The following is an 11,603-nucleotide window of genomic DNA, read 5'->3' on the forward strand; positions in this document are numbered from 1 at the left end:
AATCTAATTAGACAAGAATTATGAATATAAAAAATATTTATTAATTGATATATAAAAGAAAATAATTTTTATATAACTCTACTATGAGTTTCTTAATAAAATTAAATCAAATTACCTTTTTATAAAACTCTAACACAAATTACCTGTTTATCTATTTATTATGAATTTTTTAATAAAAAGAAACCTAATTAAACAAGTATTGTTAATATAAAAAATTATTTATTAACTGATACAAAAAGAGATTTTAAACGAGTTTTTAAAAAACTCTAACACAAATTACCTTTTTATCTATTTATTATTAGTTTTTTAATGAAACTAAATGTAATTAGATAATAATTATTAAAATAAAAAATATTTATTAATTGATATAAAAAAAGTTTATATTAAACCCTAACACAAATTACCAATTTATTTATTATAAGTTATTTAATAAAATAAAATCTTAGTAGACAAGAATTACTAATATAAAAAATATTTTTAATTGATATAAAAAATAAAATAATTTTTCTAAAATTCTATCACAAATTATCTTTTATTATGAGTTTTTCTTTTAATAAAAGCTAATCTAATTAGATAGGAATTATAAAAATATTTATTAATTCATGTAAAAAGAGTTTAAAAATATTTTATATAATACTCTAACACGTATTACAAATTATAATTTTTTAATAAAAGAAAATCTAATTTTCAGAGTAAAATACAGAAGTTCTACCAAAGTGTTTCAGTATTTATTTAATTATATAAAAAAATATTTATTAATTAATATAAAAAAAGATTTTATCTATACTACTATTAAATGTGCAAAGAGTTTCAATATATAAGTATCTATTTATAAAAAAATAAATTTATTAATTGATTTGAAAAGTATTTTAAAAAAAAAAAAAAAACTCTATCAAACTCCAAAATCTATCTAATAAAATTTAAATTAACCTATTTATCTATTTATTATTATGAATTTTTTAATAAAAGTAAATTGAATTAGACAAGAATTATTAATATGAAAAATACTTATTAACTGATATATAAAATAAAATAATTTTTCTAAAACTCTACCACAAATTAACTTTTATTATGAGTTTCTTAATAAAATTAAATTTAATTAGACAAGGATATATTTAAAGAAAATAAAATATTAAATGTGCAAAGAGTTTCAGTATTTTAGTATTTATTTATTTATATAAAAATATTTATTAATTGATATGAAAAGAGTTTTTATAAAAAAATAAATAAAAGAAAAAACAACTTAATAAAACTATAAAATCTACCTAATAAAATTCAAATTAACCTATTTATCTATTTATTATTATGAATTTTTTAATAAAAGTAAATCTAAAGTTTCAGTATTTATTTATTTATTTAAAAAATATTTATTAAATGTGGAAAGAGTTTTTATAAAACTATATCACAAATTACCTATTTATCTATTTATTATGAGTTTTTTTAATAGAAGAAAATCTAATTAGACAAGCATTATTAAGATAAAATAATATTTATTAATTAATATAAAAAGAAGTTTGAAGAGAGTTTCTATAAAACTCTAACACAAATTACCTATTTATTTATTCATTATAAGTTTTTTAATAAAATGAAATCTAATTAACCAAGAATTATTAATATAAAAAAATATTTATTAATTGACATAAATTGTGTTTTTTAAATAATTTCTATTAAACTGTAACACAAATTACCAATTTATTTATTTATTATAAATAGATTTCTAGAAAATATAATAATTTCTATAAAACTGTACCACAAGTTATCTATTTTATTTTCTTTAAAACTCTATCACATATAACTTGTTTTTATCTATTTATTGTGAGTTTTTTTATGAAAGAAATCTAATTAGACAACGATATATTTAAAGAAAATGAAATATATTTTTAAAAGAGTTTATATAAAATTCTAATAAAAATTACCTATTTATGTATTTATTATGAATTTTTTAATAAAATATAATATAACTAGACAAGAATTATTAATATAAAAAATATTTAATAATTTGTATAAAAAATAAAATAATTTTTCTAAAACTCTACCACAAATTATCTTTTATTATGAGTTTTTTAATTAAAAAAAATCTAATTAGACAAGGATATATATATTTAAAGAAAATAAGTAATTTATATAAAATTCTACCACAAATTACCTATTTTATTTGCAATGAAACTCTATCACATTAGATAAAGATATATTTAAATAGTTTTTATAAAACTCTAACACAAATTACCAAAACTTTACCACAAATTAAGTATTTTATTTTCTTTAAAACTCTATTACATACAACCTGTATTTATCTATTTATTATGTGTTTTCTAATAAAATAAAAAATCTAATTAAATAAGGATATATTTAAAGAAAATAAAATAATTTCTATAACTCTATCACATTAGACAAGGATATATTTAATGAAAATATATAATAATATAATAATACATATAAATAAAATATAAATGTTAAAGAATTTGAACATTTCAGTATTTATATTTTAATATAAAAAATATTTATTAATTAATACAAAAAGAGAACTCTATCACATATAAGTATATAACCCTTGTATTTATCTAATTTTTTTAAGTTTTTTAATAAAAGAAAATCTAATTTTACAAAGATATATCTAAATAAAATAAAATAATTTCTATAAAATTCTTCCACAAATTACATATTTAAAGAAAATAAAATATAACCTAGAGTCTTCCAAAAACCACAAACTCCATATAATAAATTTTTATATCAATTTCAATCTAATGTATAATTAGTATAATTGAATTTTTATTTTAAAATTTAAATAAAAATTAATATAATTGAATTTCTATTGTAAACTAAAAATTATACTAAATTTCAAATTATCTAATAAAATTCAAATTACAAGTTACCTAAAAAAAATTCAAATTACCTAAAAAAAATTCTTACTTTGCAAAACTCAAATATTTCACTATTAAAATAAAAATTATTATTTAATAAAAAATAAAATATACATATTTTAGTATTAATATAAAAACATTAAAGAATTTTTTAATTTACGAAACTTAAACTATATCACCAATTTCAAAATATTTCAGTTTTTATATATTAATATAAAATAAATTTTTATTAATCAATATGAAGATAAAAATTTTATAAGTTACAAAATATTTATCACGTGCATCGCACGTGCCTTTTCCTAGTATATATGTGTGTGTGTGTGTGTGTGTTGGTAACCTGTGTGGTATTTTGTGTTGAATGGACATTGTCTCCCCAATTGATGGGCACTTTGCAATATATGGATGCAAATGCGTGAATAAATTTAAGTGTACAATTATGTTAAGTAAATGATAGAAGATCATTCATAAATCATGGAATGAAATACTAACCTTTAAGGAAAATCCTTTAGGATCTTCTAATACGTGCTCGTTATCACTTTACTTACTCGAATTGACCGCACAAGAATTGAAATCATGAGAAATAATCGGAAGGCGCATCAAGTTTTGATATACATAAATATGGTAGGCGTATAAAAGCGATGAAAACATATCCTTCTATATATAGTATCAGTTAAGAAAAGAAAAAGACATGTAATGTGATGTAAGAAAAATAATTTTTTTAAAAAAAAGTGTGTGAAGTAAACGATTATAAAGAATACATAAAATACTAATCTTGGAGGATTTTGCAATATACTCAACATCTTCTTTATAATCATCTAATCCATCGACCCCATTTGTCACCACTTTACTCACTCAAATTGACCACACAAGAATGAAAATCATGAAAAATAATTACAACGGGTACGTCAAGTTTTGATATACATAAATATGACATGTATATAAAATTGATGAAAACGCATACCTTTTTACATGTTGTATGGGTTGAGAAAAGGAAAAGACGTGAAGTAATAAAAAGAATTGTCTAAAAAAAAAGAAAAGTAATTTAGCTTTGAAAGGTATTAACTGAGCTAACTATTCTTCACAATAATACAATGACTGTTGAGAAAAAAGAAAAGACAAGTAATTTAAGAAAGAAATTAATAAAGTTAATTTATCTTTAAATGTATTAATTCTAGGAAGGGCTATTATAACATGTTACTAATCATTATATTCATTCACATTACACTTTTAAAAATGTATGCCCGTTGAGAAAAGGAAAGGGTCTATAGTTTAATAAAAAATACTTTAAAAGGTAATTTAGTTTTAAAAGGTACTCCTAATAACTCTTTGTTTTAACCTTTCAAAAAAAATAAGTTACTAAAAATTGTTATAAATATATAAAAATTATTGTAAATATATACACTTATATATATAAGTATATATAAACAATAATTCTGGTATGTGTATATTTAGTTTTAAAATGTAATTCTATTAACTCTTTGTTTTAACGTTTAAAAAAAAATAGTGTAATTCAAAATTGCTGAAAATGTGTAGAATGGGTCTATAGTTTTTAAATAAAAAATAAAAAATGTAGTTTAGTTTTAAAACGTGCTCCTATTAACGGTTTGTTTTAACCTTTAAAAAATTATAGGTACTAAAATTGCTGAAAATGTTTAAAATTATTAAAAATTTATACACTTTTATATATAAGTATATATAGATAATATATAAAAATAGTGGCTATTGGAAATCTAAGTAGTATATAAGTATATATTATAATGTAAAGTATTTAATAAAAATTATTTTGTATTTTTAAAAAATCTAAAAATTTTAAGAAATTTCTTACACTTTTGGAATAGTATATAGATGTATAGATATAGATATAGATATAGATTTAACCTTTTAAAAATTATAGGTACTAAAAATTGTTGAAAATGCATAAAAATTATTAAAAATTTATACACTTTTATATATGAGTATATATAGATAATGTATAGAAATAGTAGTAATAAAAAATATATAGAAATAGTAGTAATAGAAAATATACACACTCATTAATCATTTATGGCTATTGGAATTTTTTAATTTTTTTTACATAGAGATGGCTTATTAAGTCATATGTGGCTATTGGAAATCTAAGTTGTATATAAGTATATGTTATAATATAAAGTATTTAGATAGATATAGATAGATATCTATATATCATTAATGGAATAAATAATAATGAATATATTTGCATATGGATTTATATAAATAAAAAAATACAAAATATATATGTCATGACTTTATATAATATTATTTAAACCTAATATACAGACACTCTCAAAATACTCCCGCTTTTAAAAAATTTAGACTTTGATCCTTTTGCGCTCTTGCTTTTTTTTCCGCTCTCGGACTCGCACTCGCTCCCGCTCTATGTAACTTAGGTTGAAAGTCCATGTAGGGTTTCTTTAGCTAGAATTGTTTTAAAGGTTAAGTGGGTTAGGCTTATGTACATAAGCAAGCCAGGTTTTGTAAAATGGGTCGGATCTTGTAAACGGCCAGGTTTTGTGAATGGGTCATATTTTAAAGATTGAATCTTGTGAGTTGAAGGTTGAAAATTCATAAAAAAATATAACAGTAAAAGATTTTTTTTTAAAGATTGAAAATATATATGTATTAAATGGGTATTTTCAACTCATTACTTACATTCAACCCCCTTGAATAACAATTAAAATAATTTTCTCTCCAAAATGATCTTACAAGATTGAACCAACTCATTTTGACCCACCTATATTTGATCCGTTACAAACAGATTGGATATAAGTTACAACCCATTTTAAACCCGCCCATATTTTGACCAACCCACCCGACCTTGCCGTTTGCCACCCCATGTCTAGTCAACAAAGAACAATCAATCTCTCACCAGTAAGAGTCAAGAATGCAGAACAGCTGCCAGAACGGTATAGGACACCACATCAGGTGTGATGATCAGAAATATGGCATGAACGATTCATATTAAAATTCAGTGTCAACCTTCAAGATTATGAACTACATTGGGATTTTGTGTTGATAGTGGTGTGAATTTTTTTTCTTCTTAATATGTTATATAAACTGAACAAATAAAGAAAGCATTATCCAACTATTTGGGAGTGATTAGTGACCAATTCAATAAGTTCACAACTTTATCTGCCAAGTAACCACCAATTCCCAACGAATGCCCAGGCAAGGAGGAGGTTTTTGTTCCCACAACGTCAGCCAATCTTTTGTTTCCACTCCTATTATGAAATAAAAATTGAATAGGAGTTTACGAGAACAAAGAAAAAAATTAATGACCAGAAAAATGACACACAAAAGAGACAAAGATTTCCGTGATTGAAGAAATTATGTCGTGTCACGAAATGACTCTGTTTTGCCCATAAGGAAACTTGAAGCAATTGCATAAGAAATTGCATATCCATGAGAATATTTATTCAAACTAATAGATTTGATGCCCAAACTATGTTGAATTTTAGATAGAGAATTTATTTGTGCCATTTCATTTCATCTGCAGAAAAGCCCTCAACAAAAGGAATACATCATACTGGGAAAAAAAGGAACTTACAATAAGCTGGTTTCATTATTCAATATAGCATCCTAGACCTAAAAAAGCAGCAGATAGTGAAAAAGAGTTAGAATCCTTCGTTGTTCGGCTTACAAAACCATAAATTATTTTAGACCTTACCTAATTGAACGGTACGTAATCAGGACTAGATGGAACTAAGAAAGGATGAAGGAGAGGGAGGAGTTGGTATGTCCACAGTCCCTTCCAACATCAACACCACCTTCTTCATGGAAGGGCGAAGGGATGGGTCATCCTGGATGCACCAAATCCCCAACCGAACCATCCTCTCCAGTTTGCTCTTATCCACCTTTTCATCCTGCACCAGCTTGTCCAGCTCATGAGAGTCGAAACAGTCGAAGACCCAATCTACAAGAATTACTTCAGCCTCAGCAAGGTCTGGATCCAGGCTTCTTCGACAACATATGATCTCCAGGAACAAGATCCCAAAGCTGAACACATCTGCTTTCACCGTTACAGGCAAATTCATGTGCCATTCAGGCGCGACATAACCCCTCGTTCCTCTCACTCCAGTATTAGTCCTGGTTTGGTTGAGGTTCATCAGCTTTGACAGCCCAAAATCCGCAATTTTTGCACAATGCCTTTCATCCAGTAGGATGTTTTGAGGTTTTATATCGCGGTGGATGATCTGAGTCTCGCACTCCTCGTGCAGATACAGAATGCCCCTAGCCACATTCACCGCAATTCTAACTCTTTCCTCCCATCTTGGCTTTGTTTCAGACTTGAAAAGGACATCTGCAAGTGACCCATTGCTAATGAACTCATACACCAGAAGCCTATTAGTTCTATCGTTGCAATAACCAAGCAACTTTACTAGGTTCTTGTGATGGGTTCTTCCAATTACTTTCATCTCATTTCGGAATTCTCTTTCGCCTTCAGCCACCACTGTCTCTAGTCTCTTAACGGCAACAACTCTCTTGCCGTTTGATATAAGCCCTTTAAACACTGTCCCTGTAGCTCCTTTCCCCAATTCTTCCGCAAAGCCATTGGTTGCTTGCTCAAGCTCACCATAAGTAAAAGACCGAAGAATAACGTCCTCAATCAATTCTTCATTCCCACTATTCAATAACTTTTTGTATCCCTTGACACGGTATTTGTAAATCAGAACGCCAGATATCGCTAGCACAGTAAAAGCAACAATTAGTACCACAACACTAGCAATAAGAACTTTGGATTGCTTTTCTTTTTTGAATTCTCTGCCTCCTACTTTGACTAGTGTAATTACTGGATCATTCTGCTGTCTTCCGAATTTTAGTGGAAGCCTTTGTTTCATGCACTGGTCATCTTTATGGAGCACAACTTCACAGTCGTAATCTTTCAAACACTCGTCTTCGCAATCAGGTCTGCTCGTGTTGCTGAGTATGGAATACGGATCATTGAACCAAACAACATTGTCTAACTGATAAAAATGAAGTGAAACATTCCCATTCCTAACATAATTTCTGTTGCAGCCCGAGTCCTCCTAGCTCTTGTTGATCAAAACATAACCAGGAGGACATTTACAAACAGCTTCTTGATTCATCAAGATACAATATTGATTCTGGCCACACACCCCTTTAGGATCACACTTGTGGACGGAATTAGGTGACCACTCAACTTTCCAATCATCATCACTCCGATTCAAGCCGTATGAGTAAACCTTGAATATTCCATCTGCATCGAGTGTCATGCGGTACATCAGTTTATCAGAGACATTTCCTCCATCATACAGATTCTTCATATTGTCACTGTTGTTGAGCAAGTATAATTGGCCATTGTCATCAAGATTTAGTGTCACATTGTTTCCGGCTATCTTTATTCCGGAATCCCAGTAACCATATTCTACTAAATTCGGGCTGTCTGCTGGATATTGCGCTAGGTATCCGTCCTCCTGCATTAAGATCCGAAACTTCCCAGTGGAGTGATCGTCCTTAGAGACGCTAGAGAACAACTCGTTCGGCTCTTCAAATTGGCGAAGCTTCTGACCGGGTAAAAGGGTGTCTGTTGGAGCGTCAAAGCTCTGCCATATGATCTCTGAACGTGAATTATAGAGAACAAAGTTGCCGGTGTCCAGCATGGAAGCTGATGAACCAATCTGGGACCCACCGGCAATTGTTTTCTCAGGGTCCTCCCCCTGTTGCAATATCAGCCTTCCATCATTACCCAAAAGCAATTTACTATCTCTGTGAAATGGTGGATCATCTCGCTTCGCTGTCCATATGACTGTTTTCGGGGCAATTGTTGCGTACCAGATGCCTATGGAGAAGCCATCACCATTTGGGTAGAACCCAAATGCAAATTGGCCAGAACCAGAGGACCAAAATGAGTTGCTAGAGGCTGGAGAGAGAGAGGAGCCTAGGCTTATGTTGGAGTTTCTTTGTTGAGCAGTTGCTAATGAAAATTCAGTGATCAAAACAAGAAACAGAGAGAATATTGGAGCCATGTGTAGGTTGGAGTGATTTGGGGATCTTTGGTTCTCTTGTATGGTGAAGAAATCAAAAGAATGGTTTTTTTAATTTCAAGGTCGCAAAATCAGAGGATGTGAATGTGTTGTTAGCAAATGAATACTATATATCATGATTCATTGTTCTGGGCTTAGAGTCTTTAGACTCACTCACGACTTTGAACTGAAAATAAAACAGTCTTTCAAAGAAACAAAGACGTGTGTGGTGTAGGGAACCCAGATTTTCTATCCAAATTGTGGAATTTTAGCAGCAATGACTGTGTCTTTAGGACTATTAGCCAGACATTTTCACATTCTTCTTATAAACTTTCATGAAAAGACAAGATTGTCCCTAATTAGTGACAAAAATTTCACACACCCACACCCAAACAGACTCTCTCACCAACCCTATTTACCAGCCATGACTGGGAGTCAAGTCAACTTGTGGAATTTTAGAAGCAATGACTGGTTTGGGACTATTAGCCACACATTTTCTATCCAAACTGTGGGACTGAAGTCTGGAATGTTAGCAGGTGGAATTTTAGCAGGTGGAATTTTAGCAGCAATAACTCTGGCTGTGGAATTTTAAAAGGGAAAAAAAATGTATTTGTGAAAATATATAATATATGAGTAATGATAGAGTAACTGAATAAAAGTTTCCGAATAAATCTGAAATGTGATTTGTCTTCAACTCGGCAATTAAGTAAACACATTCCCAAGAAAATAATTATTTAACTAATATAAAGACAAATTTTTTCTTAATATCCAACTTTATCTTCATTACATATATTTACATTCTCAGTAGGATTGAACTCTCTCCTTAAGATCTCAACGAACGTTTGATAACGAATTTTTGCCCTTTACCTATATTTTTTTCTCTTTATTTTCTCCCTTTATTGGATCTGAAATTTTCACCCTTAAATTCTCGCAACTTTCTCTCTCTAAAAATTTATCACTCTCTCTCTCAAACTCTATTCGGTTTCTCTTTTTAAGATTTGAGAAATTTCTATCTCTTCTCCATCTATTTGTTATCACCATTACCACCATTCCTTTGTTTCCCATCTCATATCTCTTCCTGAAAAAACCTTCAAATTTGTCCTTCTACTATGTGGCATCTCTCTTGCACAATTGCACAAATAGACTCTAATTTCCAAACTTCATCAAAGTGGGTCTATTGGTCTATGTCCAGTAATTGGTGATTTGTTGACTTAACAAGAAAGATGATAACAAAAAAAGAGTGAGAAGTTGAAAGGTTTTGAGATATAAGGTGAATTTATGAATTGAGATGGTGGTAGCCAGATCGAGGAGATAATTTTGAAGAGAGATTGGATAAATTTTTGAGAGAGAAACGTAAAGGAAGATAGAGGACAAAAACTAGAAAAGTAGAAAGTGGTCATAGATAGATAAATTAAGTAAGAAAAGAATGTGGCAAAAATTTTAGAGAGAATGGAGAGAGAAATATGGGTAAATTGTTAGAGAGAGAAAGTGAAGCTATGTAATGAAGATAAGATTGAGGGTAAATTTATCTTTTAATTAGTTAAACAATTACTTTCCTAAGAACATGTTTACGTAAATGAAGTGACAAAGACAAATCACCAGACTTATTTGGTACTTCTATTTAGTTACTCTATCATTAATTATTAGGAAAATTCACGTGCAATGCACGTGATTAAATAAACATTTTGTAAAACAAATATACTTTATTTAAAACTCAATTTTTTATTTTTAAAAAAATGAAAAATAAAAATTAAAAGATTTCATAAAGAAATCAATTCACTCTACAAATCATATATATAAATTAATCCAATCATATATGAATTGCGTTTTTCATATTTTATTAAATATTTTATTGGTTGATTAAAATCAATTACTTTTATCTATATGTCTATAATGTTCAATAATTATCATGAATTTCTTTTATCTTGGCTCTTTCCTTCTATTTCAAATATTTTTAGGTGTGTGAAATGTTTCGTTACATTATTTTTGTGAATTTTAAATATTATTGGTCGATAAGGATGACTATAGTGTTATAACCTTTGTTGTATTTGATTTGAATTTGTGAGTTTGTCATATTGTATGGATCCTTTTCATTTACATAATACATGTCAACTAATTCAATTTTTTAAATAAGAAAAGTTGAGTCTATTTAGAATTTTGAAAAAGAGGTTTTGATTCTTTTATAATTTTTTTGTGTTTTAAAATGCTCGAAGTTTAATTAATGGTTTGCTCAATGCAACATTATGTATTTATTATAAATGTTTCAAATACTAAGTCACCTTGTTTCAATGTAAGGCCTAATAAAAATACTTATCAGTTAGACACCGTTTGTTGAAATTGGAAAATGTTTTTTGGTTTGGTTATTAGTATCTCTTTGACCAATATGTTTTAGCTATGTTTAATATGATAATTGGATTAATATATTTATTTGTTAGATGATTAGTTAATTGTCCAGTTTGAAGTGAAGGCATTTTATAAAGCTTTCTAATTAGCAAAACAAATCTTGAAAAAATTCAAGGAAATATAAGTAAGAGTTTATTCCCGGTTCAAATAATAATTTTAAGGAAAAAATTTTGGTATTTGTCCTTAGATTGAAATTATATACATTGGAAATCAAAATTAGGAATGGTGCTAGTTCATAAAATAATAATGGTTTTATTTTTTATTTATTTTTATGTATTTCATCACTTATATATATATATATATATATATATATATATATATCCCATCACCTCTATTTTTT

General features: G+C 27.6%; 1 protein-coding gene across 1 annotated transcript; it reads right to left on the minus strand.

Annotated features, from left to right (window-relative positions):
- Positions 1-6,328: 6,328 nt before the first annotated feature.
- LOC132316692 (G-type lectin S-receptor-like serine/threonine-protein kinase LECRK3) lies at positions 6,329-8,863 on the minus strand. The gene is made up of 3 exons (XM_059815165.1): positions 7,949-8,863; positions 6,544-7,840; positions 6,329-6,461 (listed from the first exon to the last, which is right to left on the minus strand). Exons 1-2 carry the CDS (start codon positions 8,861-8,863, stop codon positions 6,569-6,571), a joined length of 2,187 nt encoding a protein of 728 aa, XP_059671148.1. The 3' UTR covers positions 6,329-6,461; positions 6,544-6,568.
- Positions 8,864-11,603: the final 2,740 nt, after the last annotated feature.

Source organism: Cornus florida, unplaced genomic scaffold (genome assembly GCF_030987335.1).
Source record: "Cornus florida cultivar Cherokee Brave unplaced genomic scaffold, ASM3098733v1 CherokeeBrave_3.0.0_Hap2_Chr07, whole genome shotgun sequence".
NCBI classification, from domain to species: Eukaryota; Viridiplantae; Streptophyta; class Magnoliopsida; order Cornales; family Cornaceae; genus Cornus; species Cornus florida.

Bases quoted from the DNA above. Each gene is read 5' to 3' on its own strand.
- LOC132316692 (XM_059815165.1), bottom strand. From the start codon at position 8,863: ATGGCTCCAATATTCTCTCTGTTTCTTGTTTTGATCACTGAATTTTCA. The intron at 7,841-7,948 runs GTTTGTAAATGT...CATTTTTATCAG, and splicing joins TCTTGATGAATCAAGAAGCT to TTAGACAATGTTGTTTGGTT.